Raw genomic sequence first — 26303 nt, 5'->3', positions numbered from 1 at the left:
AGCAATGCAAAAGTAAGCCAGGAAGTGTCACCCTTAAGGCAAATATTATAAGATATATTGGAAGAATGATAAATATTTAAGTTGCATTTGCAAATTTGTAATTTTCATGTCTTCAAGCAAATTACATCTCTGGATATTTCTTTATAATATATATTATTAAACCAGTCAGTGGAAATCACTTATATGGTTTATTTATTTTCCTCTAGGTCAGTGTGTGTATGTGTTTATGTGGCTCTGTATGTATGTATGCATGTATGTATGTCTGTGTTTTGGGTGTGTGTTTCTGTCTGTCTATGTCTGTGTATCTATGTGTCTCTGTATGTGTCTGTGTGTGTAGGTGTGTCTGTCTGTAAGTCTGTGTGTGGATGTCTGTATGGATGGGAGTTGATGTGTTCATGTCTGTGTATTTTGGGCTGTGTGTGTCCCCGTGTCTACAGTGTCTAAATGTAAAAATGTGTATGTATGTGTCTTTGTTTGTGTCTGTGTATTTGTGTTCGTGCATGTGTGTCTGTATGTGTGGAGTGTGTTTGTGCGTCTATCTGTGTGTTTGGGGTGTGTGTCTCTGTTGTATCTATATGTCTCTGTGTATGTCTGTGTATGTGTGTATGTGTGTCTGTATGTGTATGTCTCTGTGTATGTCTGAGTATGTGTGTATGTGTCTGCATGTGTATATCTCTGTGTATGTTCGTGTGCAGGTGTATGTGCTTGTGTATGTGTGTGTGTATGTGTATGTCTCTGTGTATGTGTGTCTGTATGTGTATGTCTCTGTGTATGACTGTGTATGTGTGAATGTATGTGTATGTCTCTGTGTATGTTCGTGTGCGGGTGTATGTGCTTGTGTATGTGTGTGTGTGTGTATGTCTCTGTGTATATGTGTGTATGTGTTTCTGTATGTGTATGTCTGTGTATGTTCGTATGCGTGTGTATGTGCTTGTGTATGTCTGTGTATGTGTGTCTGTATGTGTATGTCTCTGTGTATGTGTGTGTATGTGTGTCTGTATGTGTATGTCCCTGTGTATGTCTGTGTGTATGTGTGTCTGTATGTGTATGTCTCTGTGTATATCTGTGTATGTGTCTGTATGTGTATGTCTGTGTATGTGAGTATGTGTGTTTGTGTGTGTGTATGTTCATATGCGCGTGTATGTGCTTGTGTATGTCTGTGTGTGTGTCTGTATATGTATGTCTCCATGTATGTCTGTGTGTGTATGTGTGTCTGTATGTGTATGTCTCTGTGTATGTATGTGTGTGTGTCTGTATGTGTATGTCCCTGTGTATGTCTGTGTGTGTGTGTGTGTGTGTATGTGTGTCTGTATGTGTATGTCTCTGTGTATGTTTGTGTGTGGGTGTATGTGCTTGTGTATGTCTGTGTGTGTGTGTGTATGTGTGTCTGTATGTGTATGTCTCTGTGTATGTCTGTGTGTGTGTGTGTGTATGTGTGTCTGTATGTGTATGTCTCTGTGTATGTCTGTGTGTGTGTGCATGTGTGTGTGTCTGTATGTGTATGTCTCTGTGTATGTCTGTGTGTGTGTCTGTATGTGTATGTCTCTGTGTATGTCTGTGTGGGTGTGTATGTGTGTCTGTATGAGTATATCTCTGTGTATGTTCGTGTGCGGGTGTATGTGTGTGTGTGTTTGTGTGTCTGTGAAATTATGCTTTAATTATTAGTCACCAAATAAGCAGGAAATCTGTGGAAAGGCCCAGCAGAGAGACATCTGCTGACTGTAACATTACTGTGAAACCAGCAGATAAAGATTTTGCCAGCATACATAAAACAGAGGGACAATGAGCTCCCAGCTCTGTGCATAGAAACCGATATACAACCCTGATACACCAACAGCAGAAGAACTTTGAAGCCACTATACAAGGATCAAGTAAGTAGCTTTTCATTTACTTTAAAGGAAAGTACAAATAAAGGTACATTTTGTTCTCTAAAAAACAACTGCAAATAATAACCACTTTGTACCCTCTAGTTTGTTTAAAACTGTAATGTTTACTTTCAAGTCATGTCCAGCTGATCCATATTTAGATTTACCACTTTTGGAATGCAGCTTCATGTATCTTCTTCACCACAGAAGTACATGTGTATAGTGTATCATTTTTGTTAAAGGGACACTAAACACTTCATGCATCTTCCTCTAAATATGGGTGCAGCCATATTGGAAATTAGGTTTCATGGAGAGTTGCTGCACATGTGCACTGGAATGCATTGAAAGTCCGATTTCAACATGGTGACACCCATGACTAGAAGGAGGTGGTAAATACCTTTAAAACTATGCTTATAAAATATATTTAGTGTTTAAAGGGATAGGAAACCCCAAAAAACTTATTTCAGGATTTGGATAGAATATATAATTTTAAACAACTTTCCAATTTACTTCCATTATCAACTATGCTTTGTTCTCTTGTTATCCTTTGCTGAAGGAACAGCATTGGACTACTGGCAGCTAGCTGAACACATCTAGTTAGTCAATCACAAGAGACAAATGTGTGCAGGCACCAATTAGCAGCAGCTCCCACTAGAGTAGGATATGTGCGTATTCTTTTTCAACAAGTGATACCAAGAGAACTAAGCACATTTAGAAGTTAATTTAAAATTGTCTTAAAATGACATGCTCTATCGGAATCTTGCAAGTTTAATTTTGACTTTCCAATCCCTTCATTGCCCCTTTAAAAATCCCCATCCTGCATTTTTGTCTACTTTCATTCATCTATCATGAATGCTTATTAGAGAGTAAATTTCCTGTATTTTAATATGTATTTAACGCTAACATATATAATTTTTAAATTCATAATTACCTCCAAATCTCAGTGAATATTTTTATGTAATAATCAACAAATCAAGAATACAATACATTTGTTCAGACAGGATTTGAGCCGCCTAGAAACAGATCTCATTTTTAATTCCACTTCAAATATGATACATGTTCTGGATACTTATAGTTTCAAAGTTAATATCAGTGTGAATATAATACTACAAATCTGTTATACAACCATATTTTCTTGATGGCATTTCAGACGGAAAGAAATCTATTTTCATCTTTCATGATTTTGAATATGATGTTGTTTGGTAACTTTCACATGGTGACCCGTATGGGAATTGGATTTATCCATATCCGGCATAAGAAAAAAAAGAAATGACTTCTTTCTGTAGAAAAGAAATGTCCATAGCCAATGATATAACTGTATAAATAAAAAATGTTATAGCAAAATGATCCAATCCTGTAATCCAGGGATGGCCAACTGCTGACCTTAAGGTCACATGTGACCCCTCTGCACTATTTTTTGCAGCCCACAGGATAAAGCAGAGAAGAATATGTGTCATAGTTTTGTGACCCAGAAAAGAAGCGTTACTAAAAATGTGAACTGTGGGGTGTCCACAACTTTCAAGAGCCCTCTGGAAGAGCAGACAGTGGGTACCCTGCAAACTTGACTAAATTTTGCCCTGTTACGGGACATATATTATTGTGTGTTTAATAGCCTTAAAGAGAGAATAAGCACCTTGACATTTTAATATAAACTGTTTAGTTATGCATAGTGAAATTACTTTGCAATATACTTTTCTTTTAATTTATTTTGCTCCCCTTTTTATGAACTGACAATGCACACTGCAGGCTTATGATTGCTAACCCTGATACATATCATTCTCTGTTTGGCTTTAAAATATAACAACAGCAAAACAATTCACTTTATGATAACATTATGACCTTGGCTAACCTTGTCAGCTGCAGACTCAAGCAAGGATTGGCTCCTCCAATGAGGCAAGAGGTGGGTGGAGTTTGGCTACTGAAAAATAAGTGCAGCAGTCTAAATGTTTTACCAATTTAGACTTGGCTTATATGTTTTTTTAGCAAGACAACAGAAGTATATTGTAATTACAAGATATTTACTGTCCCTTTAAGGCTTCTAAACTATTGATCTGCAGTCCCCATATTTTAGGAAGTTCATCACTGCTGTAAACTAATATACATTAACCCTGTGTGTTTGCTGAATTGCAAATTTATGTTTTTGTACTTTGGTGCCTAAATTTACAAGCGCTTCAGTCCATGGGGCCAATTTATCATCAGTCTGTCCGACATGATCCGCTCAATGGATCATATCCGACAGACAGCGATGAATGCCGACAGCATACTCTGTCAGCATTTATCATTGCACAAGCAGTTCTTGTGAATTGCTTGTGCAATGCCATCCCCTGCAGATTCGCGACCAATCTGCCTCTAGCAGGGGATGTCAATCAACCCGATCGTATTCAATCGGGTTGATTGCTGTCCGCCGCTCAGAGCAGGCGGACCAGTTAAGGAGCAGCGTTCTTAAGACCGCTGCTTCTTAACTGCTGTTTAAGGCGAGCCTAAAGCCTTGCGCGGAAACAGGGGCATCAGGGGCTGTTCGGCCCTTGATAGTTCGGCCCCCATATGTTTAATATTAATCTTGATTGAACTTTCATAGTTGAGGCAGAGCATGTAAGTTTAAAGTGATGGTAAATCCAAGCGTATAAAAAAACGCTAGCATTTACCATCACTAAAAATAAACATTAGTTTCAGTCATCATTTAATAAAAGAAAAGCTGTTAAACTCACCCTATATGTGCCGCAAGTATATCACTAACTCAGCGGCTCCGGCCACCGCGGCACAGCCCTCTTCTTCAATGAGGTGACATTTTGTGCGTGCCAACTGACATCGAAACACAGCTATTGGTTTAGTGGGTGATGTCTTAAACAGCATTTTTTTTTAATAAGTGATGACTGAAACTAATGGGGTTTTTTTTAGTGATGGTAAATGCAAGCATTTTTTATATGCTTGGATTTACCATCACTTTAAACATACATTCTCTGTCTTAACTATGTAAGTTTAATCTTAGCTTTTGTTTTCCTTTAAAGGACCAGTCAACACATTAGATTTGCATAAGCAACAAATGCAAGATAACAAGACAATGCAATAGCACTTAGTCTGAACTTCAAATGCGTAGTAGATTTTTTTATAACAAATTTCAAAATTATGTATATTTCCACTCCCATTGTACCATGTGATAGCAATCAGCCAATCACAAATGCATATACGTATAGTCTGTGAATTCTTGCACATGCTCAGTAGAATCTGGTGACTCAAAAATTGTAAATATAAAAGACTGTGCACATTTTTTTTAATGGAAGTAAATTGGAAAGTTGTTTAAAATTACATGCTGTATCTGAATCATGAAAATTTAATTTAACCTGAGTGTCCCTTTAAACCAGTGACTTTTTGCTTATGCTACGGAGTAAAAATGCTTCTGGTCTCCTGACAGTAGTCTATTATGACTAGTAAAATGCAGGTTGTCAAAATAATTTTAACTTGCTGTTTAATAATGATATATCACAAAACCAATAAAATGCTTTTAGCCTGGATATGTTTTGAAAGGGCTGCCACTGTTGTTTAAAAGCATCTGAAAGCATAGTTATTTGCATATTTAATAATAATATACTATTATTATTATAACTCAAAAAACTAAAGCTGTAGCTGTTGATTTAAAGTGATTGCGAAGTTAAGCTATACGCTCAACAACATTTGTAATAAAAAAGTAAACAAAATGCACTTTCATTGATTAAAATCATTGTTGAAAAAAGACACCAAAGGGGGCGTGTTATGATTGGCTACAGCGTGATTCGTAATTTTACACTGAAATAACTGAGGGGCCGATATACTAATGTCTGTGCGACATGATACACTGCAACGTATCATGTCCGATAGACATCGCTGAATCATTCAGCATTGCACAAGCAGTTCTAGTGAACTGCTTGTGCAATGCCGCCCCCTGCAGATTTGTGGCCAATCGGCCGCTAGCAGGGGATGTTAATCAACCCAATCGTATAGGATCGGGTTGATTGCTGTACGCCGCTCAGAGGCGACGGATACATTTAAAGGGACAGTCAAGTCCAAAAATAACTTTCATGATTTAAATAGGGCATGTGATTTTAAGCAAATTCCCATTTTACTTTTATCACTAATTTTGCTTTGTTCTCTTGGAATTCTTAGTTGAAAGCTAACACCTAGGAGGTTCATGTGCTAATACCTTAGACCTTGAAGACTGCCTCTAATCTGAATGCATTTTGACCACTAAGAGGGCATTAGTTAATGTGTTTCATATAGATAACATTGAGCTCATGCACGTGAAGTGACCTAGGAGTGAGCACTGATTGGCTAAAATGCAAGTCTGTCAAAAGAACTGAAATTAGGGGACAGTCTGCAGAGGCTTAGATACAAGGTAATTACAGAGGTAAAACATGTATTTATATAACTGTGTTGGTTATGCAAAACTCAGGAATGGGTAACAAAGTGATTATCTTTCTTTTTAAACAACAAACATTCTGGTGTTGACTGTTCCTTTAAGGAGCAGCGGTCTTAAGACCGCTGCTTCTTGGCCCCTATGTGTTGCGGGTGGAGGAACAGCGTAATGTATAAGAAAATGAAAGGGTGCTTAATTATATATATTTCAGTGTCTACACTGATTTTAATCATTGAAAGTGCCCATCATTTACTTTTTTATTACCAATTTTGTTGAGTGTAGACCTTAAAGGGTTAGTATAGTCAAAATTAAACTTTCATGATTCAGATACAGCATTCAATTTTAAGTAACTTTCTATTTTACTCCTATTATCAATGTTTCTTCGTTCTCTTGGTATCTTTATTTGAAAAAGCTGGAATGTATGGTTAGGAGCTGGCACATTTTAGTTCAGCACCTGGATAGCACTTGCTGATTGGTGTCTAAATGTAGCCATCCAATCAGCAAGACCCAGATGCTGAAAAAATGGGCTAGCTCCTAAGCTAACTTTCCAGATTTTTTAAATAAAGATACCAAGAGAACAAAGTAAATTAGAAAGTTGCTTAAAATTGTATGTTCTATCTGAATGATGAACGTTTATTTTTTACTAGACTATCCCTTTAAGTTTGCAATCACTTTAAATGGCTTTCAACAGCTATAACAGGGTCTAACGTTTTCCAATGCTGACAAACCTGGGAAATACAGGCTAGTATTAGTCCTATCTGTGTGAGAAAAGTTTAATTTGATTTACTAAAGTATGTACCCAAGGGAGATCATTTTCCTAAAATGGTTACCCTGGAATCATTTTACTTCTAAACTGTACACATTTTAGAAGTCCAAAAAACAAAAAAAATGATTTCATCAATACACATAGAACCCATTAAAAATAAAATGAATTTACTGTTGAACTAGTGGCTCTGATTGGCAACAAAATGAGTCAGGTGTTTAGCAGCTGACAGCTACACATTTGTTTCATCACCTTTTGTGAGCAAGTGGCTGCTGCCTTCCTGTATTGTTGGCAAACACCTGAGTTCATGCAAATTACGGCATCAGTGCACATTTATAGTCACCCCAAGTAACAAGCAATCAATGAGACCATGGGCTGCTACAGACTTTAATCCAGCCCCCACATGCTTTTTAATGGACAAATTTAAAAAATGACTGTTTAAAAGAAAAGAGCTTTTTTTTAGCATGCTTATGTATGTATTGATTTATTTGTTTATTGTGCGGTGATTAGGTTAGGTTAACCCCTTTGTGGCAGAATAATAGTGTTCACATCGGACCAAACTTCCACTGTAAGCACTATTAGTAAAAATTTAAATAAATGTGATTGTTGATGCAATTGTGTGATTTCAAGGCCGGGATCTGATCATGTGGGACTGCCTACGCTGCGAAGCACCCCCCACCCCCAAGATTCTTACCTGCGTCAAAGGGGGAAGCTGCAGGACACCTTATAAAAATAATACAAATATCATCAGGAGAAACTTCTTATGGAATAAATATGAAAAATGTTCTGTTGTTAAAGGGAAACGAAACCCAGAAGCTGCTGATTGGTGGCTGCACATACAGTATATGCTACTTATCATTTGCTTTAAGCTAGCTCCCAGTAGTGCATTGCTGCCCCTTCAACAAAGAATGTCAAGAGAATGAAGCAAATTAGATAATAGAAGTAAATTGGAAAGTTTTTTTTTAAAATTATATGATCTATCTGAATAAAAAAATATTTTTTTTTGGGTTGCATGTCCCTTTAAATAAGCCATTGGCAAACTCTGTTTTACCAATGTCACTTTCCATGAGCCTTTTGTAAGCTTTGCTATTATTGAGCCATTACAAACAGTACATTTAATTACTGTAAGCTTTCACATAGACACTGTATTTATTATCCAGCATTTGTTTTGGTGCAGGTTTCATATGAAGCATACAAGTGTTTAACATGATATTCTAAATCTGTCTCTGCTCTATTTAAGTGAGGATGTATTACAGAGCTTTGTATTATATTCTGATTGACAGTTTTTTTTTCTGTGGGAGTTGCCTCTGTCAGTCTTTGAGCAGTAGAGTTCCAGAACACAGTTGTACTTACGGGTAAAACTTTCTAGCTCTTACCTGCTATGTGGAAAAACACTCTTAACCCAATAAACACACGGACTCCAGTTATGGGAGAAAAAAAACCCTTCCCTGTCCGGGGAGAGGGGTCGCATTTATTAAACAAATAACTTAATAATTAAATAACCTAATAACAAATAACTTAACGTTGGCCAGCAAGAAAAAGGCACCCCTGTCCTACAACTCCAAAGCAAGGGGTGCGACCGCCCTAAAGGAATGGGGGACGCTCCCCATTCCGACAGCCTAGGGTTTTTTTTTAGGAGGGATCGTGCAGGGAGCCACCAAGCGTCGGCCCTTGCGGCTGGCGTTGAATGTGCTCGCCTGTCCCCCCCTCTTTTCACCCCCCAGGCTGTCCCTACTGGATGTTTGTCGCACCCCTTCTGCCGCCACCCAAAGAGGACACGGAACTCTTACCGCCACTACAAACAGAGGGAAGCCAGAGAACGTCTAATATTACCCAAAAACAGATCGTTACCAATGTCAGAAAGGTGCACTTCGTCCCTGTGGAAAAGCCCAGGGGTATCAATCTGAATGTTATCGTGAGTGATGACCTTGCCTTGCTTATGTCCCTATTGAGCTTCCCCTTCACTCTAAAACCTGCTTTTTGAGAGCTCATATGCCTCCAAACGTTCCTGGAAATAATCTGCGACCACACAATCCTGACCTCAGGAAACTGGGTCGCCAACCATTTAATGTCCGCAATCATAGCACTCGCCAGATCGCCCATGGGCATGGTCCCAACGTCATTGCCCCCCAGGTGCAAAACAAGCACATGAGGGCGCCCCCACCGCCTTCTGGCCTCTGCCACTTGTGTCGGCAACTCTGACCACATCATTCCTCGCTTGCCAAGCCACCGAATGCCCATCCTTCTTGACGGCAACCCCAACTGTAAACCTCCTGCGCTTGCAGCTGCACGCAAGGCAGCCCAATGGACATACGAATGTCCCACAATCCACACTCTCTTGCACGGCAGCCCCTCACCTGAAATAATAAAGAAATAAAACAAACCTGGCTTCCCCCAAACCTAACCAACAACAACAAACAGAACTTATTTGAACACTTTAATGAACAACGTTATGCTACAGTGGCCTTATATACTTCTTAAATATAGCTGAAGCCCACCGACCCAAGAATTTGATTTCCCTCTCTGAGGACCCCACCATGGCCGCATCTGTGGCGGCCCCGATCCTAAACGAATGCGGGGCTACCACAGAGGGATCCCATCCTAAACTCAAAAACACCTTTTTCAAAACCACCCGAAACTGAAATCCTGATAAGAAGGAACCATTGCTGTGAACCAGAAACACCTCCTCCACGTTTGGTCTGATATCCATGTACCTTCTACAGCACTTAACAGGGCAAATTAATGGCTCCACCTGCGAGAGCAAATTGAGCCATCTCCCTTTTCCCGTCTGATCTGTCTTGGAATGTGCCACAAATACCAGGATAACCTCCCCCTCAAATCTAACGTGATCCTTGAGCAGCGCTGACCCGATTGCGACTTCGGATGAAGCTACTAATTCACTGATACGCAGCGCAGTGAAGTATGCTAGAGAGAATGCAGCTGCAAAGAGGACGACTTCATACTCCAAGCTGCAAACAGCCGGGAGGACACGCATCATGCTACTTAACCTATCTCTAGTGATTGGTTCCCTAATGTCTTTTTGAACCCGTCACCCTATGCGCCCCTTTTATGGCTGCCCTTGCTAGAAAAGATTTAGATACATCTGGGACTCCATATAACTTGGAAAAGAACGAAATGGCCGCTGCCCTGATGCCGATGGCGCCAGGCGCCAGGCCTTTCTCATGTAAACATGCAACCCACGGCAAAAAACTGTGCACACCTGGAGCTTTCCAGGACAATCCCTGTATGGACAAAAATTCCTCCCATTCAGCCCAATACTTGCAGTACGAATGCCATGTTCTTGCCGCCAGCGACCCTTGCAGTAACCTTAACGCAGTTCCCCAGAACTCACCACCTGCCAGAGATAAGCAGGACAAACGTCACCCTGCACCTCAGCAGCAGGCGCTACCTCCCTAAACCTATCCCACTGACCCCTGGACAGACCGTCCGCGATGACGTTGCGGACCCCAGGAACATGCCTTGCAGTGAACTAAATGTTATGTCGTAGACAGAGCAAGACTAATTGGCGCAATACGTTAACCACTGGGGGGGAAGAAGTCGACAGTTGATTGATAGTGTGCACTACGCTCAGGTTATCGCACCAGAAAGTAACCGCCAGGTTCTGTAAGCGCCTGTACCATAGCTCAACAGCCACTAAAATGGGGAAGAGTTCCAGCAGTGTTAGGTTTTTTAACCACCTCGTGCCTCCCCATGTAGCTGGCCAAGTAGCTGCACACCATGATCCCTCAAAATAGGCGTCAGTGTACAAGTGCAGCTGTTGGCTGCTGATCGGTTTGGGTAACCAGATCCTCATGCCATTGAAATCGCGCAGGAACAAGAACCAAACTGCAAGGTCTTTCAGGATATCTAAAGAAATCCTCACCGGGCCCTAGGTAACCTAAGTCCCCTGGTTGCCGCTTCCATCCTGCAATTAAAAATCTTACCCATCGGAATCACCCTGGACGCGAAATTTAAGAGGCCGAGCAGAGACTGAAAGTCACGCAGTGTGGACCTCCCAGCCTCCCTGATAGCCTGAATGGCCGCCAATGCAGAGTCAACTTTTGCCCGAGGCAACCTGCATTCACCCTCTACGGTGTCAATTTCTATACCCAAGAAGACAATACGTGTACATGGGCCTTCAGTCTTTTCAGCTGCCTGAGGAACTCCTAAACGTGAGGACAGCTGAATCATACTATCAAGCAGCCTAGCGCAATTCCCAGATCCCGCCCTACCCACCAGCAGGAAATCATCTAAATAATGGGCCACGTGCTCCAGCCCGGACTCGCGAACCACTGCCCAATGCAAAAATTAACTAAATAATTCAAAGTACGCGCACGATATGGCGCAACCCATTGGCAAGCAGCGGTCCACATAGTACCGATCCTGAAACCTGCACCCCATCAAATAGAAACTCCCCGGATGGATAGGAAGGAGGCGAAAAGCAGATTCTATGTCCACCTTCGCCATCTCAGTCCCGCGTCCAAGTCCTTGAATGACCGCCAGGGCAGATTCGAAGGACTGGTAAGAAACTGACGTGTCTCCCTCGTCAAGTGCGTCATTCGGACTCGCCCTCAGGGTGAGACAAATGCTGTATCAGCCTGAACTTCCCGGGCTCTTTTTTTGGCACTATGCCGAGAGGAGAGACAACTAGATTCTCTAAAGGGGCATGCTAATAAGGGCCAGCCATGCGCCCCAACTCCACCTCCTTAGCTATCTTATCCGCTACGGTCTGGGGATGTTGATCAACTGACTTAAGATTGCGAACTACGGGGGAGGAAAAAACTAAGCGTTTAACTGGGATGCAAAAACCAAACGATAAACCTGATCTAAGGAAGCCAGCCGCTACCTGATCAGAGTAGGCCCTAAGCAGGCTACAAATTTCCCCTAGCCTCAGGGGTGTATGTGCCCTTTCCAGCAGTAGGCGGTCTAAATGGAGCCCTCCCCCCGCTTGACTCACGACGCCTGGGGCAATCAGCGCCCGCGTGGGAGCCGCCGCAATAGATGCAGACGTGACGAAAAAGACATTGCGTTCCCTTATCACACTGCTTCTCTTGAAACTTCCAACACTCTCTCCCTCCCCGCCTTCTAAACTGCCTACTTGGCATATTTGGCAACGCCGGCCTCGCGGGAGCAAGGACTGTGCTATCTGACAACTCCAGACCAGAGAACAAATCCATCTCCTTCATTCCAAAATGAAGAATGGGATTGGATTCCAACCTGCACCTGAACTCGGCGTCGTATTGACACCACGCTGTCCCCTTTCCTCTAGTATGAATGTCATCGATGACTTCCATATACTTGAGGATATTAAGGTTATGTTGAGGATTAGCCTCCAAATAACAGGAAGCTAATACGCGGAAGCACCGCATCCACTACTCAACCTAGACAGTTAAAAAATCTTAACATACCTCCCTTCCTTAAAACGTCTAGCTATGCGCGGCTTGAGATGAGAAAGCAGCGAGTGCACGATGCAAGGATAGGTATCCGACGTGCTAGCCACTAGCGACTTGGAGGAGCTAGCTTGATTGCCAGGTAGGGAACTCGAGACTGAAATTCCCTGGGATCCTGCCGTCCCGCCTAAACTAACAGATCCTACAGTGCTAGCCCCTTTCGCATCTGCTATTTTCCTAATATATCTAAATAGCTTGCGCTGACCCTTGTCCTTAAAACCTGATGAACTATCAGAATCCCCTGTAGAGTAACCATCCTCCCCCCTAAAGTGTGGTGCAAGCAGGGTCTCACCAGGCCGCCTCAGCTCCAGATGATGCAGGAACAGCCACCAAAGGCGCAGGTCATGGGGTCTGTCTCCCCGCTGGGATCACTGCTGGTGCTGAAGTCCCAGCTTGCATTTGTACCGGTGCAGCAGCTTCAGGTGCAGCCGTTGTAGTCGCCGAAGATGCCATCGCAACCTGCAAAACAATAGGGCAAGTGGGGCTATCACTGGATTCAACAATGAGGCTTTCTGCCCCCAGCCCCCTGATTCTGCAATACACCCACTCCCTGTAAACTGCCTGGTCCCCTAGCTAAAAGCCTCTTTTTCAGGCTGGCTAAAATATTCATATATCCCCTGATTTAGCTATGCATTTTCCAGTGGGGGTTAATTCTAATGATTGCTGCCTCTTTCTAACTGCCCCCTCCTAGTTCGTGTGGCCTTTTTAACCCCTGAATCCTTTTTTTAATGAGCCTTTTCTACCACCACCCTGCCCCTTCCTATAAGGTACCTCCTCCCCCATGCCCGCATTGCCAGATCCGGATACCCCACTTACCTTAGTGGGGATCCATGTGCTAGTTGGCTTCTTTGTCCCCCATGGTTGAACAACCTCTGGACTCTGCGCACTAGCTCTCTCTGAGCAAGATGGCGCTGAGACACGGAGGGCGCGTGACGTCACCGGGGGCGGAGTCAATGACGTCACGCGCACACGAGGAGACAGGGGAGAAGACTGCATGGCTCCTAAGCCATGCGGTACAGAAGGCCCAGGATCCGCCTCTCCACCACTGACTATCCCCTGACCGGCAGTCAGAGGAGGAGAGTCGGATCTATCTGACAGCGCAGTATCGCTCAGGAGAAGGGGGGACATGGGATCGTCAACCTGCCCCTGATGGACAAGAACCGGGAGGGCTGCAGGGCCAGGCCCCATATGTTAGAGGGAGGAAGGGGCCGAAAACGGCAAGTTGCTGGGATTGATAGTGGGAAACGAGGGCTGAGCCAGGGGGAGATAATTACTCCTAGAAGGAGCAGCAAAAAGAGCAGGGGTAGAGGAAAATATGGGCACAGATAAAGAGGAGGAAAAAGACACAACAGGGACAGAAGAAGGGGAAGAAAAAATGACAGAGGAGGGAGCAGAAGCAGAAGGGAGAGATATAGAATAGGCAGGGAGAAAGGAAGGAGGAGCAGAAGCAGAGGCCAAGAGAGAATAAGTAGCATGGGGGAAAGGCATAGCAGAGGGGACAGAGGGAGAGGGAGGTATATTATCACCCATTGTATAGACTACAGATTTCCTTCTCTTTTCAGGTGACTCCTGTTCTTCGCAAAAACGCCTAGGAGCCCTGGAGGAGCGAAGAGGCTTCACCATTCTTCCACCTGCAAGACAAGAAACAGGTTAGTGACCCTACTTCCTGCCTGCAGCTGCAGCCCTTAATATAGGCTCTGCAACATCTCCCTCTAGCTGTCAGACCAGCTAGCACACATAGGCCTAGATTTAGAGTTTGGCGGTAGCCGTCAAAACCAGCGTTAGAGGCTCCTAACGCTGGTTTTAGGCTACCACCGGTATTTGGAGTCAGTCAGGAAAGGGTCTAACGCTCACTTTTCAGCCGTGACTTTTCCATACCGCAGATCCCCTTACGTCAATTGCGTATCCTATCTTTCAATGGGATCTTTCTAACTCCGTTATTTAGAGTCGTGTCTGAAGTGAGCACTAGAATTCTAACGACAAAACTCCAGCCGCAGAAAAAAGTCAGTAGTTAAGAGCTTTCTGGGCTAACGCCGGTTTATAAAGCTCTTAACTACTGTGCTCTAAAGTACACTAACACCCATAAACTACCTATGTACCCCTAAACCGAGGTCCCCCCACATCGCCGCCACTCGATTCAATTTTTTTAACCCCTAATCTGCCGACCGCCACCTACGTTATACTTATGTACCCCTAATCTGCTGCCCCTAACACCGTTGACCCCTATATTATATTTATTAACCCCTAACCTGCCCCCCACAACGTCGCCGCCAGCTACCTACAATAATTAACCCCTAATCTGCCGACCGCAAAGAGCCGCCACCTACATTATAGCTATGTACCCCTAATCTGCTGCCCCTAACACCGCCAACCCCTATATTATATTTATTAACCCCTAATCTGCCCCCCTCAACGTCGCCTCCACCTGCCTACACTTATTAACCCCTAATCTGCCGAGCGGATCTCACCGCTACTATAATAAAGTTATTAACCCCTAATCCGCCTCACTCCCGCCTCAATAACCCTATAATAAATAGTATTAACCCCTAATCTGCCCTCCCTAACATCGCCGACACCTAACTTCAATTATTAACCCCTAATCTGCCGACCGAATCTCGCCGCTATTCTAATAAATGGATTAACCCCTAAAGCTAAGTCTAACCCTAACACTAACACCCCCCTAAGTTAAATATAATTTAAATCTAACTAAATAAATTAACTATTATTAAATAAATTATTCCTATTTAAAGCTAAATACTTACCTGTAAAATAAACCCTAATATAGCTACAATATAAATTATAATTATATTATAGCTATTTTAGGATTTATATTTATTTTACAGGTAACTTTGTATTTATTTTAACCAGGTACAATAGCTATTAAATAGTTAAGAACTATTTAATAGCTAAAATAGTTAAAATAATTACAAAATTACCTGTAAAATAAATCCTAACCTAAGTTACAATTAAACCTAACACTACACTATCAATAAATAAATTAAATAAAATACCTACAATTACCTACAATTAAACCTAACACTACACTATCAATACATTAATTAAATACAATATCTACAAATAAATACAATGAAATAAACTAACTAAAGTACAAAAAATAAAAAAGAACTAAGTTACAAAAAATAAAAAAATATTTACAAACATCAGAAAAATATTACAACAATTTTAAACTAATTACACCTACTCTAAGCCCCCTAATAAAATAACAAAGACCCCCAAAATAAAAAAATGCCCTACCCTATTCTAAATTACAAAAGTTCAAAGCTCTTTTACCTTACCAGCCCTGAACAGGGCCCTTTGCGGGGCATGCTCCAAAGAATTCAGCTCTTTTGCCTGTAAAAAAAAAACATACAATACCCCCCCCCCAACATTACAACCCACCACCCACATACCCCTAATCTAACCCAAACCCCCCTTAAATAAACCTAACACTAAGCCCCTGAAGATCTTCCTACCTTATCTTCACCATGCCAGGTATCACCGATCGTTCCAGGCTCCGAAATCTTCATCTAAGCCCAAGCGGGGGCTAGACATCCATCATCCGACGGCTGAAGAAGTCCAGAAGAGGCTCCAAAGTCTTCATCCTATCCGGCAAGAAGAGTAGATCCGGACCGGCAACCATCTTCTTCCAAGCGGCATCTTCTATCTTCATCCGATGAGGACCAGCTCCATCTTGAAGACCTCCACCGCGGACCCATCTTCTTCCGACAACGACTTCCCGACGAATGACGGTTCCTTTAAGGGACGTCATCCAAGATGGCGTCCCTCGAATTCCGATTGGCTGATAGGATTCTATTAGCCAATCGGAATTAAGGTAGGAAAATTCTGATCCGATCAGCCAATCAGATTGAGCTCACATTCTATTGGCTGATCGGAATGCGAGCTCAATCTGATTGGCTGATTGAATCAACCTCTTCTGGACTTCTTCAGCCGTCGGATGATGGATGTCTAGCCCCCGCTTGGGCTTAGATGAAGATTTCGGAGCCTGGAACGATCGGTGATACCTGGCATGGTGAAGACAAGGTAGGAAGATCTTCAGGGGCTTAGTGTTAGGTTTATTTAAGGGGGTTTGGGTTAGATTAGGGGTATGTGGGTGGTGGGTTGTAATGTTGGGGGGGGGGTATTGTATGTTTTTTTTTACAGGCAAAAGAGCTGAATTCTTTGGGGTATGCCCCGCAAAGGGCCCTGTTCAGGGCTGGTAAGGTAAAAGAGCTTTGAACTTTAGTAATTTAGAATAGGGTAGGGCATTTTTTTTATTTTGGGGGTCTTTGTTATTTTATTAGGGGGCTTAGAGTAGGTGTAATTAGTTTAAAATTGTTGTAATATTTTTCTGATGTTTGTAAATATTTTTTTATTTTTTGTAACTTAGTTCTTTTTTATTTTTTGTACTTTAGTTAGTTTATTTCATTGTATTTATTTGTAGATATTGTAATTAATTAATTTATTGATAGTGTAGTGTTAGGTTTAATTGTAACTTAGGTTAGGATTTATTTTACAGGTAATTTTGTAATTATTTTAACTATTTTAGCTATTAAATAGTTCTTAACTATTTAATAGCTATTGTACCTGGTTAAAAAAAATACAAAGTTACCTGTAAAATAAATATTAATCCTAAAATAGCTATAATATAATTATAATTTATATTGTAGCTATATTAGGATTTATTTTACAGGTAAGTATATAGCTTTAAATAGGATTAATTTATTTAATAAGAGTTAATTAATTTCGTTAGATTTAAATTATATTTAAGTTAGGGGGGGGTGTTAGTGTTAGGGTTAGACTTAGCTTTAGGGGTTAATACATTTATTAGAATAGCGGTGAGCTCCAGTCGGCAGATTAGGGGTTAATGTTTGAAGTTAGGTGTCGGCGATGTTAGGGAGGGCAGATTAGGGGTTAATACTATTTATTATAGGGTTAGTGAGGCGGATTAGGGGTTAATAACTTTATTATAATAGCGTTGCGGTCCGGTCGGCAGATTAGGGGTTAATAAGTGTAGGCAGGTGGAGGCGACGTTGTGGGGGGCAGATTAGGGGTTAATAAATATAATATAGGGGTCGGCGGTGTTAGGGACAGCAGATTAGGGGTATATAGGGATAATGTAAGTAGCGGCGGTTTACGGAGCGGAAGATTAGGGGTTAATAATAATATGCAGGGGTCAGCGATAGCGGGGGCTACAGATTAGGGGTTAATAAGTGTAAGGTTAGGGGTCTTTAGACTCGGGGTACATGTTAGAGTGTTAGGTCCAGACGTAGGAAGTGTTTCCCCATAGCAAACAATGGGGCTGCGTTAGGAGCTGAACGCTGCTTTTTTGCAGGTGTTAGGTTTTTTTTCAGCTCAAACAGCCCCATTGTTTCCTATGGGGGAATCGTGCACGAGCACGTTTTTGAAGCTGGCCGCTTCCGTAAGCAACTCTGGTATCGAGAGTTGAAGTTGCGTTAAATATGCTCTACGCTCCTTTTTTGGAGCCTAACGCAGCCATTCTGTGGACTCTCAATACCAGAGTTATTTAAAAGGTGTGGCCAGAAAAAAGGCAGCGTTAGCTACGCGGGTCGTTACCGACAAAACTCTAAATCTAGCCGATAGGAACTAATACACCTAGCAACTAAGTCAAAAGTTAACCCTTAAGTTGCTGCGCTCTTAATCAGCTCTCCACTTTCCTTTTCTTGAACTTCCTGTTTGTTTCTCATTTCTCCTTAAATTGAAACAGTTTTTACTTAGACATTTTTTACACAAACACATATTTTTAATATGTTTATCTGCTACTATTTCATATAGATGATCAGTGATTGCTAACTCCTTTATGGGGGACACAGGTAAATATTTTAGAAGCCTTAAAGGGACACTGAACCCAAATTTTTCATTTTGTAATTCAGAAAGAGCATGCAATTTTAAGCAACTTTCTAATATACTCCTATTTTCAATTTTTCTTCGTTCTCTTGCTATCATTATTTGAAAAAGAAGGCATCTAAGCTTTTTTTTGGTTTCAGTACTCTGGACAGCACTTTTTTATTGGTGGATGAATTTATCCACCAATCAGCAAGGACAACCCAGGTTGTTCCCCAAAAATGGGCCGGCATCTAAACTTACATTCTTACATTTCAAATAAAGATACCAAAAGAATGAAGACAATGTGATAATAGTAGTAAATTTGAAAGTTGCTTAAAATTTCATGCTCAATCTGAATCACGAAAGAAAAATTTTGGTTACAGTGTCCCTTTAAAGAGACATTAAACACTACATGCTAGATAGAATGATGCATTCAAAGAAATTATTAGTCTGAGAATAATATGTGGATGTACTTTTTAAAGTTTCATTAGCTGTTTAAATATTGACAAAATAAGTTTAAAGTTTTAGTGTCTATAAAACAATGGGAGCTGCCATGTTGTAACTTAGGTTACCTTCTCTGCTGTGACCAATTAGGGACAGTTATAAATAGGTCAATTAGAGTGTGCAGCCAATGGCTGTGTTTAATATAACAATGTTCTTCAATTCCATTTCTAACAGGAACTTAAAAAGCTCACAATTCCAGAATGGAATTACAGGAAAAGGGGACAAAATAAATAACAAATGTATATTGCAAAGTTTTTCTTATATATACCAATTATCATTTTATATTACCATCTAAAAGTGTTTAATGTCCCCTTAAAAGATTTATGACTGTTACAACTCACAAATAATAACAGATGGACCTAAACAAATACACTATTTATTTTCAATGCATTATCAATAAAGGTTAGAAATGGGTCATTCAGTATACAACTCAGACAGAACACTTTGGAAAATTAAAGGGACATGAAACACAAAATATTTCTTTCGTGAAAATAGAGCATACAATTGTAAACAACTTTCCAATTTACTTCTATTATCAAATTTGATTTGTTCTCTTGGCATCCTTTGTAGAAGAAGCAGTGATGCATTACTGGGAGCTAGTTAAGCATTGATTGAGCAAATATATGTGCAGCCTTCAATCTGCAGCTCCTGGAGCCTACCTATGTATCTTTTTCAGCAAAGGATACTAAGAAAACACAACAAATGAGAAAAGTAAATTGGAAAGTTGTTTAAAGTCACACACTCTATCTGAATCATAAAAAAAAAAGAAAAAATGGTTCCATGTCCCTTTAAATGCATTTTGATGTGAAGAAAAGAGTGTGAAGAGGAGAGTAGGGACGAGTGAAGAGGGATAAGATAGAGATATAAAGGGGGAGAGGGAGAGGGAGGGAGGGAGAGAGAAAGAGAGAGGGATGAAGAGAGAAGGAAAGAGAGGGATGGAAGGGTAGAGAGAGGGTGAGGGGAAAGAGAGATCGGGAGGTAGAAGTAGAAAAAGGGAAGAGACAGAGGGGAATGAAAGAAGTATGAAGATAAGACAGAAACAGCATATGAGGAGAGAGAGCAAAAAAGAGGGATATCTGAGAGAGGGGAGGGATGTGTGAGAGAAGGGAAAAGAGACAGATGGGAAGGAGAGTCGAGAGAGAGCGTAGGAGAGGTAAAGTGAGAGGGAGGAAGTAGAGAGAGACAGTGAGAGAGGAGATATAGTTAGGAGGATGATTGATTTTACTATACAATGTACCTTCTGCTCACATACATTATGCTCTGCTTTTAAAGTGAATGTCAAGTTTGATGAATCAGTGCCCAATTTTTAAAAACCCTATTGAAAACAGAGGCACTTTCATTCATCAAGCTTTACATTTTACTCGTTTTGTTAAAATACTTACCTTTTAATCTTGAAAGCCGCTCCAACGCTTCCCCCACCCGACGCAAGCCTCTTCATATATAAAAAATTATGAATCCGGCTTCCTCCAATCACGGCGTTGCCTCAGGCAATGATTCCCCTGGAGGGAAGCTAATGATTCCCCTGGTGGGGGGGGAGCAGTGACTGGACGATGCCGTATTCGTCATTGCTGACGTATGAAGTGACGAGCGGCAGGAGGGGGAATCGCTGGAGCGGCTTTCAAGATAAAAAGGTATTTTAATAAAACAAGTGAAATGTAAAGTTTGATGAATGAAAGTGCCCCTGATTTTAATAGGGTTTTTAAAAACTGGGCACTGATTCATCAAACGACATTCACTTAAACTAACTGCTTTCCAAAAGTGCTGTGCAACAGCTCCTACTTCAGCCTCACTTTGATCACTGGCAGCAAAATGAAGGAGGAGACTGCAGGAGTAGTGTGCTGTGCTGCATGGCTGCTACCCTGACCCTCACAAATTGCCCCAATCACTAAACACCTGCCTCATTGTAGTGCACTGCAAAGCTGAAGGAGGAATGTGCTGAGCAACTACTTCCACCGGCCTCCTGCACTACCCCAACCCAACCTCTCCGACCACTAAACATCTGTCTCAGTGTCTCGCTGTCCTGTGCAGCCATGACCCCTACTCAGTTCACCTTATTCTTCTCTGCCTCAGTGATTGATGGGCTGCACAATATAAGGCCTCTGGCCTAGGGTTGCCATCCCAGCCATGTTTCCCTGGACACTTGAGTTACAGATGCTGCAGGGTGTGCAGAGGGCAACATTCACTGCGCACTTGGACAGCACACGAATAGTGACTCTATACAGCACTATTCATGTTACTCCCTCGACACCCTGCAGCATCTGTAACTCATAAGTGTTCAGGGAAACATGGCCAAGGTGGCAATCCTATGTGGCTGCATGTGAACCATGAGCCACCAGTTGGCCTTTACTGATAATACATAGGTAACACAAATTATTGAGTAATCTGTTCCTTTAATTAGCAAATATTTTCTATAAGATGGAAAAATAAGTGTGTAGAAATATATGGTTTAAGATTGCTGTCAAAAAGGGAAGTGTGTGTGATTCTTTATCATTGTTCATAAATTGTGATATAAGAATTATAAATATATATATATTTTTTTTTGGAAATACAATTTTTTTTAGAATTAAAATTTTTAATTACAAATACTTTATGGAAGTACAATCTTATTTTTCAGAAGTACCTTTATTGGAAATACAATACGTTTTCTTTTAGAAGTACATTTAAAAAAAAAATAATAATTTGGAATTATACTTTCAGCATGTGTCAAAAATAAATGCTAGTTCCCATTTTGTTAAATGACTTGATGTCACAGCAGTCATTTCAGTAGGTTGCCTGGGAACTAGTTGCTTGTTTTACTTTTAATGAAATGTGGAGAAATGGCTGACAAAATCAGTATTCCTTATTACATTGTTGTATAACACAAGTCAGAATAAGCACTTTAGGTATGTAAAGCATGTTTATGGTATTAGTAAGTTATTGAATAACAATTTTAAAAATAGTGCTTTTTTATAAGTACAATATAATTATCTTGGGTTTGATGTCCCTATAAATAAACAGTATTAACCAGGAGCTATATTTTTAACAATGTATATTGGTGTGTTTCTCTACATTTTCAGCATTTGCATATTAAAATGTCCCTCAAGAATCTTCTGTATCCAAATAATCCTAAAAGAAGGGAAGAGGTATCTCGGCTACATCGTCAACTACTTGACTGCATGGCCAGCAACTTCCAACAGACTAACAAGCTCATCCTGGCCCTGAAAAAACACTTAGGGTGTCAGATAAGCCCTATTGAGATGAAATATAATTCAACCATCAAAGAAAATTGTAATATCTTCATCAAAACCATGGAAGAGATCCAACAAGAGGTGCAGAAGATCGATGAGCAACTGAAGACACTTATTGAACCAACACTGTATCAAAAGCTTCATGATCTTAAAGAACCAGAACCACAGAAGGTAGAAATTGTACAAAAAGTGATCTCTGTAATTATGGGGAAGGCCACTGCTACGGCCAGTGCCATTATTGTAAAGCTGGTCAGCTCCAATATAACAAACCTTATTGTGAACAAACTGGTAACCCTCCTGGCACAGATTGGTGCCTCGGTTCTGGGCAGTCTGGGCATTACACTGTTGGGGTTGGGCATTGATGCAATTATATGTGCCATTTTGGGTGCAGTAGAGCGAGACCAGCTGGAGACTTCAATGAAAGAATATGAGGAATCCCTGGCTGAATTCAAGCCTGCTTCAGAGACATATCAGCAGGCCATTGTTAGAGTCATAACAGCACTGGAAGAGATGTTTAATTCTGAGGTTGCACCTTCTCTAAATACATAGTAAATGCATGTGTCAAATAAACACGTATCCTCACTATCCTCTTGTCTATTCTTTTTGTTACCCTGTGATATAAGAAATGTTCCCAAGTGATAAACCACAACTCTCTGTGTTTTGACACTTTTACTTCATTCTTTGCTTCAATGGAAATTCAAAAATAATTTTAGTGGACACTAAATAGTTTGAGATTGTCATAAAAATGTTCGATAATATGTAGTAAAAACATCTTTGTAATATACTTTTAGTATTTATTTTGTCCTCTTTTCCTAAGTGGCTATCTCATGGAAAAGAGCTACATTTCAAGAAATTATTGATACAAAGAGAATGAGGTACCGTACACTCATTTTCCATGTCCCATTAAAGGATATTCTAGAGCAAAAATGAATACTATATTTTGTTAAAGCATTTCATTTATTAAAAAAGTCGCTTCCATTTCACGCTGATCTCCACTTGGGCAAGATTATCTTTGTTGTCTCGTCAGTACTGAAACATATGGCCAGCTCTATAATAGATTCCAAAGGGACCATAGGACCCAGGCAACACTTAAAGGTATATGATGAAACCTAAAAATTCAGGCAGAACGTACCATTTGAAAAATTTTCATATTTACTTCTATTATAAAATTTGCTTCGTTCCCATGATATTCTGTGTTGAAGAGATACCTAGGTTGGCATCTGAAGCAATACATGACAGGAAATACCAACTAGTGGCCTTCCAAATGGATAACATTCTTGCAAAACCGCTGCCATATACTGCTCAAGAAATGGGCTGGCTCCTAAGCCTACATCCCTGCTTTTAAACAAAAGATACTAAAAGAACGGAAAATAATTGACAATAGAAGTAAATTTGAAAGTTGATGCTCTATCTGAATTATGAAAAACATTGCTTGGGTTTCATATCCTTTTAACAGGAGCAACACATGGGAAAAGTATGGTTGACTTACATAATATAAACCATGCCCAAGTCACTTGTATATATTTATGTAACTCTTTTACTGTTAAGATTTTTTTCTAATGTCGTGCAATGGTTGAGTTTAGACTGTAGTGCAAAGAGTCGGGTTCACTGTTTTATTGTCAAACCCAGGCAGCACATTATTAGTGTAATTTCTTGAGCTGGCCCTGACTGCTAAGTGTCTCAAACAATTTTATAAAGGTAAATTTAAACTTGAGAGATGTTCATCTCACTAGAATTCTGTATGTGAAAAAGAGAGATATAGATTACAAAAAAAAATTGATTTCTCTCCATGGCAAGTGTTTGATCATCGGCCCCAGATTTTTCCCGCCATCTAATGAAGGGTATCATATACATGTGAAAAGGTTTGGAGGCACAGGTTCACAATGGAGGGCTCACTTCAGGCTTAACCGGTTGTTCTGAGTAGAAAGATTTACAGTCATGCCGTATCCACCAACATGTGTGGAATGAGTAATATATACTCACAGGATAGAGTTGGGTGTTCGGCTCCATAGTAAAAACCAAGCATTTCACTTGTAAGGTAAAAAGAGGTTTCTTTTATTGCTCAACGCGTTTCAACGGCAACAGTCCGTCTTTCTCAAGAGAGATTAAAATCAGTAAAAAGTCTGCTAACAAAGTGCATATACATTTCGGCTAACACAGGCAGTTTAAATAACATTAATTTTTACCCTATCCATGACGTCCCTGGATTTACACCTGTATCTCTATCACAAAAATTTCTAGTAAACAACACAGTAAATGTATTAACAATATATGGCATGAAGAGTGAACATGAAACATATATGTTTATACAAAAGATCAGTTAATAAACATCATTCAATATATATAAAATAACAAATCATATCGTGGCATTTTGACCAATTAGATAAAAGAGGCGTGATGATCTTTCGTCGACCATGCTTTCATGGTCCATTATGTTGAAGTTATGTCACATATTTGTAGTTGCCCAATAAAAACTTTTATCAAAATATTAATGTATTAAATAACTAAGGCCTAGATTTAGAGTTTGGCGGTAGCCGTGAAAACCAGCGTTAGAGGCTCCTAACGCTGGTTTTAGGCTACCGCCGGTATTTGGAGTCAGTCAGGAAAGGGTCTAACGCTCACTTTCCAGCCGCGACTTTTCCATACCGCAGATCCCCTTACGTCAATTGCGTATCCTATCTTTTCAATGGGATCTTTCTAACTCCGGTATTTAGAGTCGTGGCTGAAGTGAGCGTTAGAAATCTAACGACAAAACTCCAGCCGCAGAAAAAAGTCAGTAGTTAAGAGCTTTCTGGGCTAACGCCGGTTCATAAATCTCTACTGTGCTCTAAAGTACACTAACACCCATAAACTACCTATGTACCCCTAAACTGAGGTCCCCCCACATCGCCGCCACTCGATTAAATTTTTTTAACCCATAATCTGCCGACCGCCACCTACGTTATACTTATGTACCCCTAATCTGCTGCCCCTAACACCGCCGACCCCTATATTATATTTATTAACACCTAATCTGCCCCCCACAACGTCGCCGACAGCTACATACAATAATTAACCCCTAATCTGCCGACCGCAAAGCGCCGCCACCTACATTATAGCTATGTACCCCTAATCTGCTGCCCCTAACACCTCCGACCCCTATATTATATTTATTAACCCCTAATCTGCCCCCCTCAACGTTGCCTCCACCTGCCTACACTTATTAACCCCTAATCTGCCGAGCGGATCTCACCGCTACTATAATAAAGTTATTAACCCCAAATCCGCCTCACTCCCGCCTCAATAACCCTATAATAAATAGTATTAACCCCTAATCTGCCCTCCCTAACATCGCCGACACCTAACTTCAAACATTAATCCCTAATCTGCCGACTGGAGCTCACCGCTATTCTAATAAATGTATTAACCCCTAAAGCTAAGTCTAACACTAACACTAACACCCCCCTAAGTTAAATATAATTTAAATCTAACAAAATAAATTAACTCTTATTAAATAAATTATTCTTATTTAAAGCTAAATACTTACCTGTAAAATAAATCCTAATATAGCTACAATATAAATTATAATTATATTATAGCTATTTTAGGATTTATATTTATTTTAAAGGTAACTTTGTATTTATGTTAACCAGGTACAATAGCTATTAAATAGTTAAGAACTATTTAATAGCTAAAATAGTTAAAATAATTACAAAATTACCTGTAAAATAAATCCTAACCTAAGTTACAATTAAACCTAACACTACACTATCAATAAATTAATTAAATAAAATACCTACAATTATCTACAATTAAACCTAACACTACACTATCAATAAATAAATTAAATACAATTCCTACAAATAAATACAATTAAATAAACTAACTAAAGTACAAAAAATAAAAAATAACTAAGTTACAAAAAATAAAAAAATATTTACAAACATTAGAAGAAAATTACAACAATTTTAAACTAATTACACCTACTCTAAGCCCCCTAATAAAATAACAAAGACCCCCAAAATAAAAAAATGCCCTACCCTATTCTAAATTACAAAAGTTCAAAGCTCCTTACCAGCCCTTAAAAGGGCCCTTTGCGGGGCATGCCCCAAAGAATTCAGCTCTTTTGCCTATAAAAAAAACCCCCATACAATATCCCCCCCAACATTACATTCCACCACCCACATACCCCTAATCTAAATCAAACCCCCCTTAAATAAACCTAACACTAAGCCCCTGAAGATCTTCCTACCTTGTATTCACCTCGCCGGGTTCACTGAT

General features: G+C 40.4%; 1 protein-coding gene across 1 annotated transcript; it reads left to right on the top strand.

Moving 5' to 3' along the window:
• The first annotated feature begins 1618 nt into the window (after positions 1-1618).
• Positions 1619-22610, top strand: SMCO3 (single-pass membrane protein with coiled-coil domains 3). The gene is made up of 3 exons (XM_053692480.1): positions 1619-1871; positions 14031-14117; positions 21873-22610. Exon 3 carries the CDS (start codon positions 21888-21890, stop codon positions 22590-22592), a length of 705 nt encoding a protein of 234 aa, XP_053548455.1. The 5' UTR covers positions 1619-1871; positions 14031-14117; positions 21873-21887; the 3' UTR covers positions 22593-22610.
• The last annotated feature ends 3693 nt before the right edge of the window (positions 22611-26303 follow it).

Source organism: Bombina bombina, chromosome 1, assembly GCF_027579735.1.
Source record: "Bombina bombina isolate aBomBom1 chromosome 1, aBomBom1.pri, whole genome shotgun sequence".
In the NCBI taxonomy this organism is placed as follows: domain Eukaryota; kingdom Metazoa; phylum Chordata; class Amphibia; order Anura; family Bombinatoridae; genus Bombina; species Bombina bombina.
Note: the sequence above shows the minus strand (reverse complement) of the source record. Positions and strands in the feature narration are given on the sequence as shown.

What these genes read in the sequence shown, in the direction of transcription:
- SMCO3 (XM_053692480.1), top strand. Translation starts at nt 21,888, where the DNA reads ATGTCCCTCAAGAATCTTCTGTATCCAAATAATCCTAAAAGAAGGGAA.